Genomic DNA, 25,701 nt, shown 5'->3' on the forward strand with positions numbered 1-25,701 from the left:
AGCAGAATCCATTAAACTCTTTCCCAGCTCCCCTTCCCTTTCGTGAGAAGAGCTGAAAGGAAGAGAAAGGTATTCCCTAAGATTTTAATGGAAGAAAACAGGTTATGGTTGATGAAGGAACTGGGGCAGGAAACTGCATCGTCGTATCTGGAGTCCAGAGAATTTGTCAATTTTGTTTCATAGCGTAACTACAATGACTTTTCTTGTAAGGAAAAACAAGTCAGCGTCATTGGCCTCACATATTGGACTATATTTAAGGGGATGATGGGTCAAGATGTTTGAATTTGGACATGTTTTGAAAAGTCCTGTACTATGGTGGACAAAAATATTTGCGGTGTGCCTGTTGGGCTCCTCTAACTGGGGAAGTACTGACTCTGGTTCTCATCACAAACTAAAAAAACTGACGAAAAGCGAGATTCGATTATTAGATAAACTGGCAATCACACGCACAATAAATTCTCTATTCCACCCGGGTTTTTATTTTTAGCTGTTTGTTTTGGTTAGAGATTACTTTGGGGAACTAAGCGCCCCACCAGACACTCCGAGCTCTGTTATGTGAATCGGGGTCAACGCCTCCGGCCCGCCGGGCCACCCCTTCAGCGTGCGGGCGACCCATTTGCTGGAGGGCGGGGCCCGGCCGGCGGGAGCGCGCGCCCAAGGCGTCGTCGGTGGGGGGGAAGCGGAGGAGGGAAGGAAGGCGGCCTGGGAGCGCGCGAGGCCTCACGTGCGCGCTCCCGCCCGCCAGCCCGCGCGCCCACGCGCCCACGCGCCCGCCCGCACTCCCGGGAAGTCTCGCGATGCCGTAGCCGGCTGCTCCCGCTGCGGGTAGCCCTGGCTGTTGCTGTGGTTGCCTGAGTTGCTGCTGCGGCGGCGACGGCGGCGGCGGAGCTGGTGGAGGTGTCGGCCGTTGGGCGGATGTTGACATTGTGTTGTTGTTATTGCTGACGGTAATGGCGGCGGCTGCGGCGACGGCCGGGACCCCATCTCCTCTGTAGCCTGAGCCGAGACAGCCAAGAGCGAACTCCGCGGCCTCTGAGCCCGCGGCAGCGACTCCCCGCAGCCTCCGCCGCCTCGCCAGCCCGGATCCCGGCCGCGGCCCCTGGAGTCAGGCCCCTTCGGGCAGAGGGCCTCGGAGGCTCAGGATGGCGGATTTCGACGAGATCTATGAGGAGGAGGAGGACGAGGAGCGGGCCCTGGAGGAGCAGCTGCTCAAGTACTCCCCGGACCCGGTGGTGGTCCGCGGCTCCGGTCACGTCACCGTGTAAGGCCCGGAGGAGGGCGAGGGCGAGGACGGGAGGTGCAGGGCTGAGGGGGGGCCCTTCCTCCTCGGGAGCCCTCTTTCCGCGGCGTCTGTCCTGTGCCTGTGCCGGGGGCCTTCGGGAGGAGGAGGCGACCAGGAAGTGAGAACTTGCCGTATTTTCGTTTGTTTAGGTCTCCGAAGTGGAGACAGACGCTGCCTTACTCCCCGACACCCACCTCTCAGCAGGCCCTACAGGCCCGGGACGGTGACGGGTCCCAGAAGACAGGGCTTTTCTCTAGGGTCTGCCCTTCGGGCCACCCCTTCGGCTTCGGGGTGGAAGTACACGTATTTATGAGGTGCCTCCCCCTCGTTGTCTCATCCCGTTGCCCTGTGGTTCTCTTTCCTCGTCTGTGCCTCTGAGCCTAGTGACATATGGCTCAAAGGCCAGATCTTGGCCGTGTGAGACCCCAGTGACAATCGGTAACGAGTGGTTCACGGTCGTGGTGTCCATTTCGCACATACCCATAGGTCGTCCTGGTTTCTCGCAGAGTCAGTTTCTGCGGAGCTCGTGCAAGTTCTGTCATTGTATGTGATAAAAATGTATAGAGGAACGTGTATGTAAGATATGCAGCACTATAGATGTTTTACAACTAATTTTTTTTTTTTTTTTTAACAAATCTAGGTGATGGACACACTCTGCTCAGGTTACTGAGGGTTGGGTTCTTTGTGATCTAAGGCCCTCCATGGGGCATGAACTCTAGGGTGGCTGCTTCATTTGGTAAGGGTTTCTGTAAGTCCAGTTAGCAACGTTTTAGAAGTCTGATATTATTCAAACAATAGCGAATGAGAGCTTTCTGAAAGGTTATGACTAATAAAGGAATGTGAAAACTTGAACCAAATAATGAGCTGTCCGGAAGCAGGAAGTTTTGTAATGTTTCTCCGAGAAGTCGAGTTTGGTACAACTTGAAGTATTTGTACTCTTTTTCATTTTAGATCGCTTATTCAAATCATAGATCAAACTTCCCTGCTTGTCAGATATTTTCACCCTTCACCTTGGGTGAAATAAAAGGGCCAGCAAGTCTGAGACGGTCTGGAACAGTTTTCATAATATTTTTGGTATAGGGTGAGTGGGATGTGCAGGGAATAAGTTTGAGTCCAACAGTGAGACATCTCGTATAAGATCCCATATAAGATTGTCAGCAAAATCCTTGCGTTTCTCAGTACATGATATGACCAGACATACTGTTGTTTGGGTATCCTGATGTAATTCTTTGATTTCTTTAGCACCTGTTAAGAGGGTAAAAACACTGCATAATCACTGTCACAGAGCCATGAGAAGACAATGGAATTTATCACCACAATAACTTACTTAGTGTTGTAACTGTCATTGCCAGCAAAATTAAGAAATGTCACTAAATATCATAGATATTAAATCTTTAACATACATCACAGAACTTTTTTAGACTCATAGCCTGCCATTTAATTTTTAGTTTGGCTCTTAGGACCTTTTCACATTGTTTTAAACCTGAGGATTATATGGGTGCTTAAAGAAGGGATTTTCAAACTTTTTCATGCTATCCGCCCACCTTTCCCCCTACATTCCTCATATCAAAGAAAGCTGGCAAAATTTTGTTATTTAGAAAGGGGCAGCTGTAGTTGTAATGTTTCCTCTGTTGAAGGAAAAGAAAAGCTAAGCACTCTTGGGTAAATGGAAAATATAGTAGGTGAAGTGCTCAGAGCCAAGTAGGTGATCAGTAAATTTGATTGTAGTTGGCTACTCAGAGAGGTTAACAGGGTGTGAGAGAATTATTGGTGGTTTTGATGTTAGCTCCCCGTTAGAATCACCTGGGGAGCTTTAAAAAAACCCAACCCAGTCTTTGCCCTAGGCCAGGACAATTGAAGGCCAAGTATCTGAGTGAGGGTCCCAGGAATGGATGGTTTTTAAAAAAGTCCCACAAGTGATTCTAATATGTAGCCAAGAGTGAAAACCACTATTCCAGAGGATAAGGAGGAACTATATGCTACCAGTAAACGGGATGCCTTTCTACATTGAGAGTTAGTATTTCTGTGATCTCCCTCAAACACTTCCTGCTCTTCCATATTACCTTGGTTCTGGACTCTGGCTTCAAATCTGTCCTCTGCCACTTTTTGGGTAAATTATCTGTGTCTCTTCAGTTAAGATCAGGATAGTATAGTTCCTAACTTTTAAGATTATTAAGGATTAAATGAGACAGTACATGCAAAGAATTCATCACGTTGTGTAGTACTGCGCTCAATAAATATCAGCCTTTATTAATTATCCTTCACACCTATAGTGTTCCACTTTGAGAAACAGACATGTAAAGCAGAGTACTAAGAAATCTGAACTGCCATTTTCAGACCTAACAGTGATTCACTTTAGTCTGTTTTTTCCCATTTCTTAGCAGTTTATATGAGGTTAAATTACTATGTGAACTATTTTGATGAGAGTTAATAGGGATCTTGCTGCATTGAAAACCTAAGCCTGTTTTGTGATGGCATAGATAAGCATAGTAATACAAAACTTTTTTTAATATGACTCTGTCATGCATAATTCACAGGCGTACTATGCCAATGAGTAGCCCAGTTAGCACCTATAAAGGTTTTGAAACTGGTGCTTATGGGTTACTGTAACTGTGGAGCATATTCAGTTTTTCTTGCCTTTAAATATAAGGAGGAAGAGCTATTAAAACAGTTATAGTAAGACTGGTTAAACTTATCACTGCTGCTGCCCCCCTCCCCCCACCGTTTTTTAACTGAGGAGCTGGTCAGAGCGGTCTTCCCTTACCAGTTTGAAAGTAAATGGTAATGTAAACTGAATCATCTGTAATCCGTGTTTTCACAGATTTCACTTTTGAGTAGACCTTTATAGTTGAATATTTCAACTCTTTTTTTCTCCCTACTTTATATATGGCATTACAATATTACTCTTATTTTAGAAATCACTGTATACTCAATATGGCGTGATTTGGCATGTCATTATAGTGATGTGAGAAAGTAAGTTACCTTCCATTTTTTGCTACACAGGCAGGTCTTGGTTGGTTTGGGGGCATAATCAGATTTTTGGGACGTAAGGATGCACAATGTATAATTTGCCTAAACAAAGTCTGCTTTAATGTCATGTTTAATACAAATATTTTTGTATTGACCCCAAGTCAGACTTATACCTTGTGCTTTCAACACGATCAGTATTCTTTCTTGACATTCTTCTGGATGAGTATAATAATTTCCTTCATATTAGATTTGCATGTAGAAAATATGGAACAGAGTGGTAGCTCCAACAGGGAGAAATCTTGTGCAGAAGCATATTTTGAGGAAAAGTGGTATTTGAAAGAAGGGAGGAAAGTGATAAGTTCCTATCGTTGCATAATATTTATGTACATGTGATTGAAAAGGCTTGAGCTCACACTTCAATTAAAAGTAGATTTTCTGTTTGTGTGTGTATGATTTCTCATCATGTAATGAAGATGAGGAAGAAACTAATTTATTAGGTAGTATTGGCCACATTGGTTAATATGTTTAAATTATGGAGTTCTTTACCCCTCAGAATAAATTTGTGCAAAATATAATGATCATTTGTTGACTTTGATTTTTCACAATGATAGAGCTAAATGATGTGTTAATCTAAAAATTAGAATTTAAAACTAGTTTTAGGTGAGTATTTTCCAACTATTATCATAACTGACATTATTTGCTCCTATTTTACTTTATGCCCTCCCATATCAGAATCAAACTTGGGGCTTTCCTAGGGCAGGTGTACTCTTTCTCTTCTAAATTAAGCTCTGTCATAGAGCCGAGTTATTTTGTTGAGGTTTGTTTTTCATTTTATTCTCTTCTAATTTCACTAAATTATTGTCTTTGTGTACTCTCTTCTGAGCTGTAATCTTCCGACCATCTCTACAAATAATTCCTTACCCTTCAGCACCAGTTTTAAATCACTGGCTGTGGGACATTGCTCTCTTTGCTCATCTTTGTCTCAGGTATGCTGTAGAAAATCAAAAGATTTACAGATGTGGCTTGAACAAATTTGGAAACTGCTTGGAGTACAATAGGATCTTTCTGTAGATGACATCACAAGAACACCTTAGTATTTATTGACTTTTCAAATGATAGAGTAAATGAAAAATTGTCCGTCTTGAAATGTTATCAGTATTTCAAAACTGCTACTAGATACTGTTACCACCACCAAGAGACCCGAACATGATTTGCCCAAATAACAGAATCACTTCAATTAAACAATTTTTTAAAACTTCATAATTCTCTCTTCCTTTCCCCCAACCAGCATAATTTATAAGGCATATTCCATTTTGAAAGATTAAACTTTTGAGATTTTTGAAGACCTTATTGATGTTTTTCTGCAAGGCTGTAAAGTTCTTTGAGGACAGGGATTGTGCTTATTGGTCTTTGTTTCTCCATTACTTAATATAGTGTCTGGAATATTATAGGTCTGAAATGTTCTCTAAATAAGGGAGCTAATTGCATACATCCATGGGTCTTGTCAGAATTGCCAAAGGAATAACTGTTTTCTTCATTTTCTGTACCTCCTCATGGAGGTAAACAATATTTTACAATAGAACTCATAAAATCACATTCAAAAGATAACTGGCTCCTCTTTTTTTTTTTTTCCTGGTAGAAGATTGGCCATGAACTAACATCTGTTGCTAGTCTTCCTCTTTTTGCTTGAGAAAGATTGTCCCTGAGCCAGTATCTATGCCAGTCTTCCACTACTTTGTATGTGGGACGCTGCCACAGTGTGGCTTGACAAGCTGTGTGTAGGTCTGTGTCCAGGATCCAAACACACAAACTCCAGGCTGCTGAAGTGGAGTGCGTGAACTTAACCACTACACCACTGGGCTGGCCCCCCCCTCTCTTTTGTTTTTGAACAAAATTTGGTGATTATGAGGAAATTGTCAAATTAAGGCAGACATTCTTTTTCCCAGAGATTTTTCTTACTGTTTATAATTTGAAAGGAGACTAGTTTGGTTTAGAATATAGCATTGAACATATCTTTGATAATATGAAGGAAAAAAATGCTAAACATTTTAATTGGGACAACTACTAAAACTTCTCAGTGGGTAAACTTTCTTAAAGAAATGAGAAATATGGTAGTAAACTGAAGTGTCAAAATTTTGCCATATTTGTATTTGAGATTCACATGGTGTTTCAGTCCAAATAATTCAGTGTTGGATTGCTGCCTACCAACAGATGTGAAATTGACTAGTACTCAAAATTTTATTTGACTAGCTAAGTGGAATACAGGGATGAAATGGTGAAAAGTAAGTTATATGGAATTATTTATGATGATAAATAATCAAATACTATTATTCTAAGTAACATTACTCTAAATAATAATATTATTCTAAGGAATAATATTTTTGAGAACCGTTCTTGAACTCCAACCTGAGTTTATATTCCTAATAGATTAAAGGCCTGGGATATGAGACTAACTAACTGTATACTCAGAAGGGAATCTTTTAAGTCTCTGTTGTATCTATGTCTGGCTTAGCTTTCTAATCTACTATAAAGCTACTTAAGATTTCATTCTCAATAAAATTAAGCTTCAAATATAACATATAGCAACAGAGACTCTTAGTATTTTACTCTGAGTACCTCATTATCTTTTGTGTAAAACTTTTTTGTGAGTTTTCATAATTTGTTTTGGAATCCATTTATAAAACCATATCTCATATCAGTGTTTCCATGTTTATGCAGTCTAGCTTTACTCCCAGTACAAGATTTCTGAAGTTTGCCTGATTATCAGAATCACTAAGGGCATTTTTAAAAATACACATTTTAGGTTCTTACCCCAGATATCCCCAATCAGAATCTTTAGGGGAAGAGTATAGGAATTTTTCTTTTTAATAAGAGCTTAGGTAGATTCTCATGTCAGACACATTTGGAAAGTAGTAGACGGTGCTCTGGCAAGAGTGTGGTCTTTGACGTCAAGCAGATTGGTTTCAACTCTCAGGTACTTCCTAACTCTAACCATTAACTTTTCTGAACTCTAGTTTTCTCATCTGCAGAAGGGATGATATCTGTCTCAGAGATTAAGTGTGAGAGTCAGGAATAATTTATCTCATGACCTGGAACCACAGTAGCCATTCAGCAAATATCACTTATCACGTATTTTGATGTTTATCCCTTTGTGCACATTTTTTGGTTAATTATACCATTTTCTTGGAAAGCAACCTAAAAGATGACATATGCTTTCTTGCTTTAAAATAAGATCCTGAGATTGAATTATGTGATTGAGTAGAGGAAACATTTAATCAAGAGCAGTTATTACCAGGTTGGTATACAGTGATGTGCTTAGAGGCCATTGAGGTGTTTTGGGGTTTGAGGGTCTTCTCTAAATGGCACTTCTTTTGAATTTCACGTGTGGCTTGTTGCTTCCTGTTTACCTTCTTCGTTTCTTTCTAATTGGTCAGCTGTAGGTTAGAAATGAGGCAACCAACCTTGTTAGAACCCTGTATAAAGTAAGAGAAGTTGCTTCTGAGTGCTGGATTCAGATGCTTAAATTTTATTTTATTTTGTTTTTTAAAGATTGGCACGTGGGCTAACCGCTGTTGCCAGTCTTCCTCTTTTTTTTTTTTTTTAAGGATTGGCACCTGGGCTAACAACTGTTGCCAATCTTTTTTTTTTTTTTTTTTTCTTCTTTATCTCCCCAAACCCCCCTTGTACACAGTTGTATATCTTAGTTGCCGGTCCCTCTAGTTGTGGGATGTGGGACGCCGCCCCAACATGGCCTGATGAGCGGTGCCATGTCCGCACCTAGGATCCGAATCCTGGGCCGCTGCAGTGGAGCGTGCAAACTTAACCACTCAGCCACGGAGCCGGCCCCTCAGATGCTTAAATTTTAATAGTTGGATTTTAAGATAATTTGTTTCCTCAGAGCATTTTTTGCTTAATCCTTCATTATCAGTTGTCTTCTTGAGGTTTCCTGGTAAGTAATTTAAAAAGTATTTGTTAAATTTTGTACTAGGTATTATGTGAGGCTCTGGGTATACAGTTATGAGTGAAACACACATAGTTCCTCTGCCCTCATGGAGTTTACAGGTAATAGACAAATTATATCTGAAAAAATTGCTATGAAATAGAACCAATAGAGTGCAGTGATTGAAAATAATGTGATTAGGGAAAACCTCTCCGAGAAGGTAACATTTAGGAAGGATGAAAGAGTCCTGTGAAAAGCACCTCAGGTCTGGAGGATAGCAAAATAAGCTTGGCCTGCCTGAGGAACTGAGAGGATACTTCTGTATTGTGGTTAGAGTATAGTGAACAAAGGGCTTAGTGCCTGGAAATGAGGTTAGTGAGCTCAGAAGGGTCCAGAAAGATTGTAGAGGGCTTAAAGTGAAATGGGAGAATGGTAGGTAGGCTATTGGAACATGTATAGATGAGACATGATAGTGGCCTAGGTCGAGGGTGATAATCTTTAGATAGAGGAGGTATTAGAATTCTGTCCATAAGCTGTCAAATTTCACAGCTTTTCCATGAGGTATGGGAAAACACAGCAATGGCTGCTTTTGCTGTCTCTTTCCCTAGTTGTGGGTTTTTTTTGTTTGTTTTGTTTTTGTTTTTTGTTTTGGCTTTCTAGAGGGTGAGGTCAAAGAACTGTGGCTGCCCTTACTGTTGACTGGACACTATCTTGATGACATGCCTGCATTTCCTGTTCTGCTTCCACAGGGCAGCTAGTATGCCAAGAGAACAGACATGTGGCAGAAGTGGAGAGGGGCTTTCCCACAACATCATAGAGTTTGAAGTGAGGACTTCAAAGTGGTAGTCTTTAGCTACAAGATGTGTGGTGTTTGACAATGATTTGTTCATTAGATTCGAGGAAAAGATTGTGCTTTTTACATCTTTCCACTTAAAACTAAATTGGTTTCACAAGGGCTGAAATTTTCTCACAAAGACCTGGAAAAATGATTTTTTCTTCTTTTTTTTTTTTAAGATTGGATCTGAGCTAACATCTGTTGCCCATCTTTTCTTTTATTCTTCCTAAAACCCCCCCAGTATGTAGTTGTATATTCTAGTTGTAGGTCCTTCTGGTTGTGCTATGTGGGACACAGCATGGCCTGATGAGTGGTGCTTGGTCCACGCTCAGGATCCAAAATGACGAAACTCTGGGCCGCTGAAGTGGAACACGTGAACTGAACTATTCAGTCACAGGGCTGGCCTGATTTTTTCTTCTTAAAGGCTCTTTTCCATCCTACCATCTAGTAAATGAAGTTTCTTAGGGTAGAGTTGGTTGGACTTTTGGGTACGCGTGCACACGCATGCACACGCACACATATATATGCTTCCTGCGAGAGCTCCTTGTTTTGTTCTATTTGGTCTTGCCTTGTAGTTACAGTGGAGTTCTTGGTTAGTCCAGTGAAGGATTTCCTATGTCCCCAGCCTTCTTTCTGAACTATTCTAAACTATTCAATTCTAAACATTACTTGAAATTGCTGTTTTTGGTAGTCTATACCATAAACCAATTCCACCACATATTATTTCTTAAAATAATTTATCATCATTGTGTTTCTCATAAGATTTATGTAAGTATGAAGAATATTCTAAAATATGTATAAATTAGGTATACAAAATCTTTTTTCCTTAATTTGAAGTAGTTGAGGTGGATTAGTTGAATTCCTGTATCATCAGAAGTTAAAAGCATGAAGTTTAATCAGTATGCGTTTACATAACTTTCACTATTTAACAACATATGTAATCATCTGTTAATACTTGAAAATATAATCTTAATTGAAAATTAATAAAATTCTAATGTTAGAATATTATAGAAGTGTGTATAGTGATGAGGTTTATGATGAAGTGAATGTAATACATGATTTAAATAATGAAGTCTTTGATTTCATTAGTTTATGAACACAGTCGCAGAGCTAGATGAACCAAAACGTTCAGAATTTGATCACACAGTTAAAATTTTTAGACTTGTTCTAGGACTCATATATGTGTCTCCAACTCCAGGGGTTCTGTATCTTCTGCGCAAACGTCGTACACTTTCAGTTCTAGCCCTTCTTCCTCGAACCACATTGATACTCAGATGTATGTTGAGGCAGCCAGATGAATTTAAAGTGTGATTTTTTTATGCGTTAAAGTCTGTAATTCTTCTGTAGTTGTGACTTCACCTCCCCAAGTAAAAAAGCCAATTGCATTGAGCTCAGAGTTCAGCATTAGGAGATAAATGCTGTCTTCATTTGCCATCTGCATAACCCATGTGTTCAGTTTGAATCTGAAATTTCTAGTTTATATGTTCATAGGTCTTGTCACATCTATAGGAAGGTAAAATTCTGTGAGTCTATAGATTTGTACAGGTTGGATGTCTCAGAATCCAAAATATCCAAGACTAAATTTATAATCTTTCCCCCAAATCAGTTTTAACTGCAGCCTTCTCTTTCTCAGTTGATAGCGGATCTGGCGTCCTATTTGGTTAGACTAAAAAAGCGTAACATATCCTTGATGTCCTTCTTTCTCTTTTACCACATCCAATCTGTCAAGAAATCAATCTATTGGTTGTGTCTTCAAAATATATTAAAAGTCTGATTGCTTTTTACCGTCTTCACTGCTGGCATGAGTTGTCATTGTCTGTCTTCTGCCTTGTAGTTAGACTTTCCTTCTCCCTGCTTCCACCTTTGCTCTCAACCGTTACAGTCTTCCTGGTACTCTGCCACAGTGATCTTTTTAAAACGTAAATCAGATCATGTCTCTTTTTTTGCATCAACCCTTCCCAAAGCTCCCATCTTTAGAGTAGTAAGTCCTTTTTAATGGCCTACAAGACCCTATCTCATCTGGCCTGTCATTACTTCTTTGACTTCTTTTCTACTATTCTTTCAGTTGTTTACCCCACTCTAGTCACAATAGACTCCTTTCCATTCTCTGAATTATTCCGGGCACTCTCCTGGCTTAGGGCTTTTGCACTGACTGGTTCCACTTTCTAGCATATTCCCCCCAGATATCCAAATGGCTAGCTCCTTCACCTCCTTCAAATCTTTCACATTTATCTTCTTCTTTTTTGTTTTTTTGAGGAAGATTAGCCCTGACCTAACTGCTGCCAATCCTCCTCTTTTTGCTGAGGAAGACTGGCCCTGAGCTAACATCTGTGCCCATCTTCCTCTACTTTATATCTGGGACACCTACCACAGCATGGCTTGCCAACCAGTTCCATGTCCGCACCTGGGATCTGAAGCAGCGAACCCTGGGCCGCCGGAGAGGAATGTGCACACTTAACCGCTGCGCCACTGGGCCGGCCCCCACAGTTATCTTCTTAATGAGTCCTGCTCTCCTATTTAAAATTAAATCTCAACCTCCTCCCCCTTACTGTGTGCTACATTTTTCTTTTTTCATACTTTCTTCTATCAGAATGTGAGATGAACCAGACTTGATAAAGAGTATAAACTTTTGACAGCTTTCTCTTGCAAAGAGAAAAAAACTCAAACTTTTTTGACAAGAATAAAGTTTTAAAACTTTCTTCCTGTTTTGTAGCAGCTGTCCCATCTATAAAATGTGAACTCAGAAAACCTTGCTAATTTTCTTTTCTTTCTTTCTTTTTTTTTTCCGGTGAGGAAGATTGTCCCTGAGCTAACATCTGTTGCCAATCTTCCTCTTTTTGCTTGAGGAAGGTTGTCCCTGAGCTAACATCTGTGCCAGTCTTCCTCTGTTTTGTGTGTGGGATGCTACCACAGCATGGCTTGATGAGCGGTGTGTAGGTCTGTGTCCAGGATCTGAACCTGCGAATCCTGGGCCACTGAAATGGAGCATGCAAACTTAACCACTCTGCCACCAGGCCATCCCAGCTTCTTTTTTTTTCTTAAAAATTTTGGGACAGCATTTGACCTTTGGGCCATATATAACCCTGAGAGGCCAGTTGTCTTACTTGGGCAAATAAAACTAGAAGGGAGATTTGCTTTCCTAAGGTAAGATATCTATTTTATATCTGAAACAGGGTTAGAATTCAGGTATTCTGTCTCTCCACTGTGTTACTCTTCCCTCTTCACCACAATAACTTCTTTGTGCTTTTCAACCTTTGTTTCACCTGTGTGGATTCCTGGCCTAATGCTGGCCCATATTAGCTATGAAGTCTTTAATATTGCCTGACTTTCCTGAACCCAGCACCTCTCTGTGTACCCTGTTGCTTCCACGCCACCCCTTGACCTTGAAGAAGGTTGGCAAAAAGTCGGAAAATCTTTGACAGTTAACATTAGCCAATTTGATCATTGGCTATTCTATTTGCTAAGCTGTTTGAAGAGTACGTTATGAAGTCATTGAGATCTGGATGTTCTCTAATTTATCAGGTTATCCATAGTGGATATTAAATGATGATATTGCCCACTTTATTAGAAGGATAATAGCCATAATAAAAACACAGCAGACATTTATGTTGTTTTATGATAATAAAAGCATTTACAACATTTAGGGTTTATGCCATGCACTGTTTTGAACAGTGTGTATGAACGTGTGTGATGAGTTAGGCACTGTTATTATCCCTGGTGTATAAATAGGGAAACTGAGGCCCAGAAAAGGTAACTAACTTGCTCAAAGTGACACAGCTAGTAAATGGCAGTGTCAGGATTTCAATCTGGGCACTCTGGCTCCAGAGTGTGTTTGCTTAATTGCTTTTTATTTTATGGAACCAAAGCAACACACTTATGTGTTCTCTGTATTATTCATCAACACAAACATTTATAACAAAATCCTATTTATTTTGGCGTTTTAGGTATAAATGTGAAAAGCTCAAAAATAGATTTTTTTCTAAATCCATGAGAATATTCACTTTTTAAATATATGTTAATTTTAAAATTTGTTTGATGGAAAAAGAAGTTTTTTTCCTCCAATTCTCAAGTATTTTCTCAGTTTAGAAGCTTCTAGTTCAAGGAGGTAAACATTTTCTCTGCTTACAGAGAAAGTTATTAGAGGCATTGTTCTGTAGTAGAAATTGCTCTGGGCTTGGGTTCTGGAGAGTAAGGCTCTAGCCTAGATCCTACATTTTAATTAGCCATGACACCGGAGTTACTTGCCTCTTATGCGTTAGTTTCTTCATCTGTAAAATGAAATATTTGGACTGAATGATAATTTTGGTCCTTTCTAGCTCTTAGATTCTGAGATTCTACTGTTGTATTAAGAATTTTTTCTCTTTAATTTCTCAATTCTTTACAATTTACTTAATATATGTTTAAACATACTTTAAAGATCTTTAAAAATATACTCTAAAATATAGTTTAAAACTACTAGAATTATCTTGAAATCGAGACATGTCAATTGCACATTCATTTCCCTCAGTCTGACTTAAAAATAAAAACAAAACCTCTTTAATCATCTATTTTTTTCTTCAGGTTTAATCCTTTTTCTGATGATAAATATACAGATTATTTAAAAATTGGAAAGTAGTACTTCCTAGTGAAGCAAAAAATAAACCGTCTATAATCACCAAAAGGCATAGCTCATTTAATATTTTGGTGTTTGCTCCATACAGTTTACCATACAGGTACCATTACCATATGTACCATTCAACATTTGGTATTTTGTTCCTAGTCCTTATTAAAAGAATTTTTCCAGAAATCTTTTGTTTAGTTTAAAATAGTAATACAATAGTCCCCCTTTTCTGTGGGGGATACATTCCAGGACTGCAGTGGATGCCTTGAAACTGCAGATAGTATGCAACCCTATATATGCTATGTTTTTTCCTATGCATACATACCTATGACCAAGTTTCATTTATAAATTAGGTGCAGTAGGAGATTAACAGTAACTAATAATAAAATTGAACAATTATAATAATATACCCTAATAAAAGTTACTGTAGATCTTAGTAACCTCAGCATACAATTTTTTTTCCCTTCCTTCAACTTAATATTGAGAACTTTTACCTTTTCACTCGAAGGAAGCACTTTATGGCTTCTCTTTGGCATATCTGAATTGCAGCATCGTTACTCTTGTGCTTTGGGGCCATTATTAAGTAAAATAAGGGTTACTTGAACACAAGCGCTGCGATACTGTGACAATCGATCTAATAACCCAGTCGGCTACTAAGTGGCCAACAAGCAGGTAGCTTATGCAGCGTGGATACGCTGGACAAGGATGATTCATGTCCTGGGTGGGACAGAATGGGATGGCATGAAATTTCATCACGCTACTCAGAAGGGCATAAAATTTAAAACTTAAGAATTGTTTATTTCTAGAATTTCCCGTTTAGTATTTTCGGACCACAGTTGACCGCAGGTAACTGAAACCATGGAAAGCAAAACCGTAGATAAGGGGGAACTACTATATATGTTATTATAGAAATTTTGGTAAATGTGAAAATATAAAAAGTGAAGTATCACCCATAAGCTTATTGCCTACGGTTACACTGTTAATATTTTGATGGATTAACTGTTTCTGTTTTTCTCTATGTGTATGTAAATATTTTTATTAGAAAATTGAGAGGCCAGCTGGTGGTGCGGTGGTTAGGTTCGCGTATTCTGCTTCGGCGGTCTGGGGTTCGCCAGTCGGGATCCCAGGTGTGGACCTTCACACCACTTGTCAATCCATGCTGTGGCAGGCGTCCCACATATAAAGTAGAGGAAAATGGCACAGATGTTAGCTCAGGGCCAGTCTTCCTCCAAAAAAAAAAAAAAAAAAATTGAGACCATACTTATAAAGTATTTTGTATTCTACATTTTTCATTTGACCTTTTGGGAACTTTTGTTAATATCATTATGGAGTCTTAAAAAGTATGGAATATTAGGCTCTATTGGATTTCAAAGAACAGAACTGCCTAGGGGGCCTTAAGCAGTGCTAGTTTACTGTAAGAACGCATGAAGACTAAGGAAGAGAGGAAGCTTTGCCATTTGTACAGCCAGGCTTCAAAGAGACTGGAATATTATTGTTTTGATATAGTGTAGCTCAGATGATGAAGTTGTCATTTTTCTGCATGTGTCCTTTGCTCCCTGGTCTAGTGTCTGTCGCAATGACTTACCTACTTTCAGTTCTAGTTTCTGCTATTGAAGCATGATCTGGTAGACCGCTTTTTCCCTGTCTCATAGTTTCTGCTTACTGTTGGCTTCAGCTTATTCTTGGCTTCTACTTATTCATGGCTTTATTGTATCTTGGTTTCAGTTTAAGCTTCATGTTACCAGCTATTGTCTCTTATTCAGATACTTGAAGAAAGAGGATCAGATTGAGTTAGTTAATATTGTCCAAGTTGGGTAGGACTGTTGGGCTCTGCTATCCCATATGCTGCTAGCCAGCCTAGGGATTAGCTTTTCTTAAATCAGATGACTATTTGTGGTCTAATTTGCCAGAGTGTAAGGAGCTCCTCCTAGTCAGGCACTCAGAGTAACAGGCTTCTCTCTAGTACACATGAATTTGAGCTGTGTAGTATCTTTTCAAATTGATGTATTATAATTAATGTAATTGTAGGGCATTTCTATCGTTTTAAAACTTTCACTGTTAAAACTAACACTGCGGGGCTGGCCCCGTGGCCGAGTGGTTAAGTTTGCATACTCTGCTACAGCGGCTTAGGGTTTTGCTGGTTCGGATCCTGGGTTCGGACATGGCACCACTTATCATGGGCCATGTTGAGGCGGCGTCCCACGTGCCACAATGAGAGGGACCCACAACTAAAATATATACAACTGTGTACTGGGGGGATTTGGGGAGAAAAAGCAGAAAGGAAAAAAAAAGATTGGCAACAGTTGTTAGCTCAGGTGCCAATCTTAAAAAAAAAAAGAAGAGGATTGGCCGTGGATATTAAAAAAAAACAACAAAAAAAACCCCAAAAAACTAGCACTGCAACTCTGAAGCAAGGAAAATAAATGCAGAAAAAACCAAATTGAAGCAGTCAGATTCTTGCAGTTCTGTGTTTGAAAGGCAACATTCACCATGAGTTCAAAACATATTTTAATTCAAAATAACAATGCATTAGTGAATTCTGAGAGATACTAATATGAGGAGATACAAGGAACATAGAATAAGTTAAAATGTTAGTAAAAAGGACTGGGGATTAAATGGACTAATACTGGAGAAAAGGTTGAAATGCATTCAGGAAAACTATTGACTGGTGAACCCAAAACTCCCTGTTTACTTATATAAAATGTATATAAAATACCTAGTTAATACCAAATAAAAGATTCAAATAGAAGAAAATTTATGATGGTGATAATCTATATTGTAAAATACTTTTATTTACTTAGCAATTACTATACATCTACTGAAAAATAGATCCTATTTTAAGAAACAACAAATGAAACAGAATGTCTTTAATACTTCTTCACCAAAATAACATTGCAGGATACTTGATTATTCATTACCATATCTGTGCACTGAAATTCTTTTCTTCTGATACAGTTCTATAAGTGGAATTACTGTGTCAAAAGGTGTGAATATTTTTTCGACTCTTTTTACATACTATCAAATTGTACTCTTGAAAGTTCTATCATTCTGTAAGTTTTTTTTCTTCACAGTTGAGATCATGGTATATGTACGGTTTGTATTTTCTTTTTTACTTAACAGTATATTATATGTACTTTCTCTGGTACTCGTTTGCAGACTTCGTTTTTAATAATTATCTAATAGTCTGTTTACTAAGATACTGTAATTTACTTAGCATTCCCATAATGCTATTTTGTTTATTTTTCTCTGTTGTGAGTAAAGTTTTAGGGAACTTATTTATATGTATATTTTTACCCACATTCCAGATTATTTTTTAGGCTAGATTCCTAAAAGAGAAATTACTGTGACGAAGGTATAAATATTTTTAATGCCAAATTGGTTTCTGGAATGGTTATAACAGTGTATGGTTCCACTGACAGTGCATGATATTTTCCATCTTAAGACCTTCTTGCCAAGGTAAAATATTTTTTTAGTTTTATTTTATTTATTAGTCTTTGTAAATAACTGAATTAAGATGCCACCCACCTTGAATCATATCTTTTAAAATTATTAAATGCTACTTCCAGCTTTTTGGATTAATAGAATGTTATGTTATTAGGTTAGAAGAAAGTCCAGCTTCCTACTCATTGCTCTTCTTTCAAGCATGTCAAATTATCATTTTATAAGATGAAATTTGTCCTTTCCAATACTGTTCAGGGCTAATTATACTTTGACTTAGAATAAAGTAAATTATTTTTACCATATTTAAAAACTGAACTTGAAGGAACATAATGGATAAAAGGAGTAATTTGTAATGCTGTCAAGTTAAGCTGAAGCATATATCTCATTTTCATTGCTAACAAACCTCACCTCCTGCCAAACTTAAAAAATAAAACCCAAAACCAGAACTAAGGTAGTATCAAAACTAAGTAATTTATGTCACATCAGAATCATTGAAAGTGATATTTTTCAGTTATGTTAACAAGCATGAAATGCTACTTCTCTTATCCATTTAATAAAATGAGATGGTCTTGTTAAAACTTTATCTGATAGTCTTTTGTTGGCCTAGAATTAAAAAAAAAAAAAAGACTTTGGCAGAAATAAAAGACAGCAAAGGAGGCATTTGCTGTAACCGATGCCACAGAAGGCCTTCCTCACTCTGACACTCAGGCTCTTTGCTAGGAGGAAGCATGCTTTATGAAGAAGGACTTGCTGAAAACAGTTGTTTTCAACTGCTCTGTTGAGAGCAGTCTCATCAGTAGAGAAATGTGGATTGAAACCTGGATTGTAGTAGTTTGAATAATGAATGGGAGGTAGATAGTGAATGTAGAGTACTCTTTCAACACATTGGATGAGGAAGGAAAAGAGATGGATGCCATCATACATTAAGGGAGAAGGACGTATGGGTTCAGATTCTCAGCCTGGGTTGACTTATGAAGATTTGTAGACTATGTGTAAGGAGCCAGAAGAGCAGGAGAAATACAGTGGATTGCAGAGGAAACTGGAGGAGGTGCAACCAGGAGCAAATGGTTAGCTTTGGGAAGCTTGCCTCTGTTGAGAAAGATGGTAAAGATACTGAAGACATAGGTAAATCTAAAAATGAAAGGGAGAGAAGGCAGGGCAGTTTATGTTCAAGGTCTTTTTTCTCTGGCTGAAGCTAAGAACTATGGTTATCTGCAAAAAATGTGGGTTGTGAGGATAAGGTTCAGCAGAGAGAGGAGCAACAACTATGAAGTGTGGAGTAGGGAGCTGATTAGGAATGAATAAAAATTACCATAATATTAACCCAACTGAAGTTAGAAATAATATATTTATAATAGTTATGTGATGTTTCTATTGTAACTCCAGGCAGTGGGAAGTAAACATTTCAGTTGGATTGAAGAGAGATACTCTAAAGATGCAGAAGATAAAGGATGTTTGTTCGAGTATGGTGACAATTGATTGACTGTGTAGTTCTGGCAGATAAGGAAGGAAGTGGAGTCATAGGGAGCTGATATGGAGTAGAAAAGCAAGGAGGAGCGGTAAGTAGTAGGTTACAACCAGAGACAAAAAAACAAATTTGGTAAGGATGGGAGAAATTAAATGATTCATGATAATATTAAGAGAAGAATTCTGCAGTTCAAAATTTCAGTGGCGGTACAATTCCAAATGGTGACAATATCCAGACTTTCACAGTGAGTGAGTTGGTGAATTAAATAGAGGTGAATTTCCTCAGAATAGATGAGGTCAGGTAACCAGTTAGGTTCTGGTGCTGAATATTGAACTAATTGGGATTAAGACAAGAGTCATGGTGAAGAGAAAAACTGTGACAGGAATGTCTGTGTCCTTACAGAGTATGAAGGTGTGCAGAAAAGAGTTAACATAGCAGGCTTGCTGTTTCTATCCTTAGAAAGCCTTGCTTGCAGTGTTGGCTCTTGGCTGGTGTCTGGGAACTTGGACTTTGGGAGGTTTCCCAGTATTTTCAGAATTGATAAGAATGGCTCACTGTGCCTAAACTGTTTCTACAAACAATGTTGTTTATACTGAATACTTGCTTTCTCCCTGGGAGTCTGGAATTTTGGTGCATGCTAAGTAGAGGGTGCCTACATGAGCAGTCCTCGATAAAAGCCTTGGGCACTGAGTCTCGAATGAGCTTTCCTGCTAGACTACATCATATACATGTTGTCAAAACTAGTTGCTGGAGGAATTAAGCATGTCCTTTGTGTCTTCACTGAGAAGAGTTCTTGCAAGCTTGCTCCTGGTTTCTTATCTTTCCCCATGTGCCTTTTCCCTTTGCTGATTTTGTTTTGTATCCTTTTGCCTTAATAAGTCTAGCTATGGGTACAACTATATGCTGAGTTCTGTGGGTCCTCCTAGTGAATTACTGAACCTGAGGATGGTCTTATGGACTCTCAACAGAGGAGGAGTGACCTGGAAGCTGAAAATGGTGGTTGGGTCTTGGAACAATGTGATATAACCAGAAATCATGGACATCAGAGGACTATAGAACAATGGTGTGGGAGTTTGCAATGAAGAGTTAGTGGAATGTAGATATTTCTTCTGTTTTGGAAATTGATGATTTATTCAGCAAATATTTATTGAATATTTATCAGACATTGGGCTGGACATTTGGGGTATAAAGATAATTAAGATACCATACCTACCCATAAACAACTCATTATTTATCAGGGTAGGCAGTTAGGCTTGTTAACATAATTATAATAAGATATGATAAGGACTGTACCAGAGAGAATGTAGTAAGATATTATGGGTACATGGAAGATGAACTCTAGAAGATGGACTGCAGGGAATGAGCTATAATTGAGGCTTTCTGGGGAAAAGGTGTCATGTCAACAGGATTTTTGGTTAAAATGAAGAAAAAAAATTAAAGACAAGACTTAAGGAGGTATCCAGGTAGCAGATCAACAGATTAGGGGTTCCAAAGTTAAATATTAAAAGGAGTTTGGAGGGGGAAGGATCTCTCAGGAGAGGGAGATTGTGAATCGGAGGATGAGAGGAAGACTGGAGTAGCTTACACTTTGAGTTACAGCTATGGGTTGTAGGAACAAGGTGACAGTGAAATGAAAAAGTATGGGGGCTATGATAAAGCAAGACTATTTCAATATTCCATTTAGCTTTAGGTGTAAAGTTGTAGTCCCTCTGCAAAGCTTTACCAGGTGTATTACATGAACTTTCAAAATTATCTCAAGTTATGTAAAAGTAAAAATTGGCCTTGTACATGCTTTCTTTCTTCAAAAAAAAATTTTTTTTAAGCTGTATAAGCCTTCTATTGTAGAACCTTGTGATGATGATGTCTTATTTACAAGATGCTTAATAGTTGTAATTTGAGTGAATTCTCTTTTCTCCAAGTACTAGTAGACTTGTAAACTTATAGGTAAGAGTAAAATAGGTTGAGTTTAATGTATTTTATCTTCTTGTTATCTTGGCCATTCTTTGAAAATAGTTTAAATCTTTTATTAATTCTAATGCCATGAGTATGTTAATCATGATTCAAGAAAAGGTCCTTTCAGTGGTAGGAATAGATATAGGTATAGCACATGTCTACATTTTCTTTCATTAATGGACTGACAATTAATAGGTATTGAATGATAAATGAGACACTTGTTGGTAGCACTTTGCCAATTCCCATTTTCTTTTTTTTTTCTTCTCTTCCCCTTTTCTTCTACTTCTCCTTCCCCATTTTTCCCTACATTTTTCCTTCTCCTGCTTTTATTGCCTATGTGTACCAAAGACACCTATAAAAATTCACAGCCACTGCTTATCTCCACCAATAACATTCAAAGCTAGAAAAAAAGCCATCTATGAAAATAATATGCTTTGAAGTTAGTTTGTAAGATGTAGGTGGTAGCTCAAATTAAATGAACCATTTTTTCTTTTGTTTATATAGTGCTGGTTAGTTAGCATTCAGCCTCTTATTTTTTAAAAATTAAGCAAGATTGTCACTTCAAGGCAAACAAGTGATAGCATTTGTTATTAATAATAAAATTCCAGTATTCATATGAAAATCAGAATTTGGAAAACTTATATCTGCCACTGTGAGCTTGATAGCTTTCCAATACTTAAAGACTTTTTTGATGAGATCAGTGATGAATATGATGATTCTGTTAACTCGCAATGAAGCCTGCTAACATTTGAGAGAGCTGCATAACTCAGTCTGCCAATATTTTCCCAAGGATAAATGCATGAAGTTATGAAATCAGGTATGGGTTAAAAAAAAAAAAGTGTTCAAAATCCAAGATATACCAATGGATTTAAGTTTAACAGAGTTGTAAAAGTTCATTGATACAGTTTCACTTTCCTACTTTGTAAAAAAGTCTTGAGAAACTACCACTTATTCAAGTTTTGGTATAGTATCAAAGAAGAGTATACACAATTTTCCAACTACATATCTGGCAAGGTCCAGTTTTCCTCATAAATATCAACCAAAAGAGCCTGTCACAACAGATTGAATGCAAAAAGAGAGGTGAGAATCCAGCTGTCTTCCATTGTCAGACATGAAAGAGATGTGAAAGAGTGAAACAATACTTTCCTCACTCAAGTTTTTTGTTTTGAAAAATAATTTCTCGTAAAAATATTATTTTTGTTAGCATATAATGGGCTCGTTTATGAATAAAGTTTTAAAATGTTTTAGATGTCTCAGTTCTAATGCATAATCCAAAATATTTTTAAATATCATCCACATGAACTTAACTCATTGAGGCCCTCAAGGATTTAAGAGAGCAAAAAGGTGCTGACACCAAATGTTTGAATACCCATGTAGCAAAGTACTGTATTCCAAATGGAAATGAAGAAAGGGTGCCTGATTTTCAAGGTTCATTCTGTCTATGCTCCTGAAGTACTTGATTTGAATATTAAAGGTCTTGTTTAGAGATTTTCCAAGGGAAAGCAAATTGCAGTTGGGATTCGCTTTTGTGGACTAGGAGACTCCAAGGCCTTCAACAGCAGCATCTTCTTGACACTCCTTCCAGGTATTATTGTTCAGTGGGTGGGAAACACAAGCAAGGGGGGATGGAAAAATCATCAGCACCGAGTTAATCGCTGGTGGGAAAGCTAAGCACTCTATATCTAGTGTGAATCATGTCACTGGGTGATTTTTCTTGGGACATTCTTTTAGGGGTGATATAAAGGAAGAGAAGGGATTACTATCTGTTCCTAAGATACAACTTAACAAAAAGTAAGACTGAAGAGGAACTGAATGCCTAAACAATGTTCTTGGAGCTACCAGTTCTTACCCAGAAGAATAACTAACTACTAGCCTGACTTAAAAGAAACCCTGACCTGCGAGAACAGCAGGGCAATTAGCTGGTGGTACTCCCTCGGCAAAGCATTAACACTTAGCTGCTCAGTCAATAAGGGAGTATCCAGACTCTGGGAAGACAGGAAATTAGGGTTTAAACTCATACTGGACTGCTCCCTCCAACTTAGTTTATTACCTGGCAAGCTATAGGTATTCAATAAAATAATCTGTTTTAAATGTCTAATGGCTAGGGATGGAAGGAGAAGACATTTCTCTTCAGGAGACTGGGGGGTATCTGGTTGTTGCTGCTCTAAAAAATCTCAAAGACCAGTTGGAAGGAGATGATTAATTGCAATAATAAACGTGGTTGAAATGGAAACTGTTGATTGAAGGAAAAAATCTTCAGACCAAGGGAGATAACACAAGAGATGGAAATTTATAGTTTAGAAGGTTGAATGCTTGGTAAACAGTTGTTGGACGGCATGCACCTTCCCTAAAGGAAATAGGTGAAAAGGAAGTACGTTATCTAGAGACCTCACTGAGAGCTGTCAGCAAGCACTTCACACCTCTTCCTCATGCAAGGACCTTTAAGGTTGGAGGTCAGTTATCTGTAGGGGCTTTTCAAGTAGAGCTGCATTACTCTGAGGCCCGCACATAGACAGAAAATAGGTTTAGCTCAGAGTTTTCCAATCTTAAAAAGAGAATGGCCTTAATGCCAGAATTATATTAAACAGTATTGGTTGCTAGTTTATATTTAGTGTGAAAAGAACTTGGACTTGGACCTAGTAATAGTAGTGTAATCTTTTTCATGAGTAGTATCCATTGTTTATAAAGACAGATAAATGTTATTTCAATGCTGCTATTACATAATATATGAAAGTACTTAAGATGGTGATAAAATGGTCTCAGATGCCACTATCCACATGTGCGTCAGTCTAGATCATGATGTAAACCACAACCTGACCTACAGAAGTGTTTTGTTTGACTTGTACAGTATTTTAAAGGTGGGAAGTTTTGCATACAAATCTGGTTTTCCAGCTCCTCTTAGAAAATTGTAAGTGGGTCTGCATTCTAGTGTGACAGTAATCAACTGGATCTGACCCATGGCACTACACATGCACGCACATACACACAGTATCCCTCCACTTAGCCAGTCTCCATCACTACTCATTGCCTTCACACAGCCCACCTGATTTGATTTCCCTGTTTAGCTCCACTGATGGAGCTGACCTGGCCAGCTGTTTCATACAGAATATCTCAAGGGATCCCTCTTACCACTGCCAGCTACCTCAAGTGCAGTGTTGTGTATTTAAGGGTTGCTAAGAGAGTAAATCTTAAGGGTTCTCATTATAGGAAAAACAATTTTTAACTAGTGGGGTGATGGATGTTAACTAAACTTACTGTGGTAATCTATTTCACAATATATACATGTATCAAACCATGTTGTGCACCTTAAGCTGATAAAGTGTTATATGTCAATTATATCTTAATAAAACTAGAAGAAAAATTTTGGCTCCAGGATCAAATAAAAATCGTCATGTTTAAGTATCTCAGTTTTTGTTTCTAGGGTACAATCTGCCGTTACCAATGTGTCTATGGGCATTTTATTCTTTCCTAATAACTTATGCAGAGAAATAATCAAGTACCCAATCAATCCTCATGATCTTTGCAGATATTTAAAAGCTTAAAGATACTAAAATGCACTACCTTGGTTCCATTTCTTTGGGGGTCTGTATACCAAATTTCTTGGGTACTTGAAAGTGTAAGTAGCCAGGGCAGCTATCGCATTGTTCCAGGTGTTGTTAGCATTATCTGGCTGTAATAGCAGTGTAAATATGCTGATCTCAGAAAATGCTAACTAATCAGTTTGCATTCTTAGACATGTTACTGCTTTGAGCCTTAACAAAGGCTCTTGACCTAAAGAGTAATCAACAGCAGAGATTTTAGCTTTCTGTTACTTAGTCGGAAGAATCTTAGTAATTTTGACAAAATTGGACAATGTGCCCAAAATTGGACGTTAATCTTTGGCTCATGAAGATACCCCCAAAGAAGTCATTTCTTTCTGTATTCTCAGCCTCTTCTACAAAAGTTTTGATTCAACTACCAAAGTTCGTTGTTACAGTTCATAAATTGCTGGTTGTTTTTGTGTGTCAGACTTCCGTTGTTACTTTGTATATGACGTTGTACTCGATTTACTAGACCTTTGATTAAGTTAAATGGTCTATTTTTTGCAACAATGACGTGTAGTAACATATTTTTCTTTTTTTAAAAATAGATTTGGACTGAGCAACAAATTTGAATCTGAATTTCCTTCTTCGTTAACTGGAAAAGTGAGTGTCTCTCAGTTATTTAGGTACTATATATGCCTCAAAACTAAAATCTTTCTAACAAATTAGAGAAAAATGTATTCTAATGAAACATGTTTATTGACATTAATATTGCAGTGTTGTTATTTCTTAAAATTTTTCTTTAGGTAGCTCCTGAAGAATTTAAAGCCAGCATCAACAGAGTTAACAGTTGTCTTAAGAAGAACCTTCCTGTTAATGTCCGTTGGCTACTTTGTGGCTGCCTTTGTTGCTGCTGCACTTTAGGTTGCAGTATGTGGCCAGTTATTTGCCTCAGTAAAAGAGTAAGTTGAATTATATATTTTAATTTAAATTTAGAAGTAGACAAGCAAGTCTTGCATTTATTTAGTTTTTATTTTTTGTGTTGATTGGGTTGCACCATCTTGAATAGTATACAAAAATAACCTGATCCAGTAGAGGAGTGAGTAAGTAAATTATGGTATGTCCACATGCTGTTATATTAAATAGTCATCTAAAAATTATATTTATAATTTTTATGACATAGGAAGTTACTTAAGAGTAGAGTGGAATACAACATTCTCCATATATACATCGGTGGTGATATAGTGTAGTGATTGAAAATGCTGGGTTTGGGTCTCCTATTTATCTCTTACCCTAGGCACGTTTTCTAACATCTGTCCACTCTAGTTGACATATCTGTAAAGTGACAATATTCACCTACTTACTTGAAGAAGATTATTGTAAGGATAAAATAACATAGTGTTTGTAAAGCTCTTAGCTAATAACTCAAGTAAGTGTCTAATAAATATTTAATAATAGCATTATTACTAATATGTAAGATAGTACCCATAGAAAAAATAAAATGGTTATAGTGCTTAATCCTAGTTGTTAAGATTATGAGGACTTTTTTTTTATTTTACAAGTTTCCTATGATGAATACATTGTGATTCTGTAATCAGAAAAAATGGTCTGAAGAGTCATAATTTTGACTGCTTATAATAAAAAATTTCCAAGTTGTGGGTAGAGATGTAGCAAATTAGTGTAGATTGAAT

At 38.0% G+C, this 25,701-nt stretch overlaps 1 protein-coding gene across 1 annotated transcript in view; it reads left to right on the top strand.

Moving 5' to 3' along the window:
* Positions 1-648: 648 nt before the first annotated feature.
* Positions 649-25,701, top strand: part of CHIC2 (cysteine rich hydrophobic domain 2) — a 55,761-nt gene continuing 30,708 nt past the window's right edge. The window contains exons 1-3 of the mRNA XM_008522201.2: positions 649-1,261; positions 24,619-24,673; positions 24,817-24,972. Of these exons, the coding sequence (XP_008520423.1) occupies positions 1,143-1,261; positions 24,619-24,673; positions 24,817-24,972 (330 nt within the window). The 5' untranslated portion in view covers positions 649-1,142. The remainder of the gene's footprint in view (positions 1,262-24,618; positions 24,674-24,816; positions 24,973-25,701) is intronic.

This window comes from Equus przewalskii, chromosome 3 (assembly GCF_037783145.1).
Source record: "Equus przewalskii isolate Varuska chromosome 3, EquPr2, whole genome shotgun sequence".
NCBI classification, from domain to species: Eukaryota; Metazoa; Chordata; class Mammalia; order Perissodactyla; family Equidae; genus Equus; species Equus przewalskii.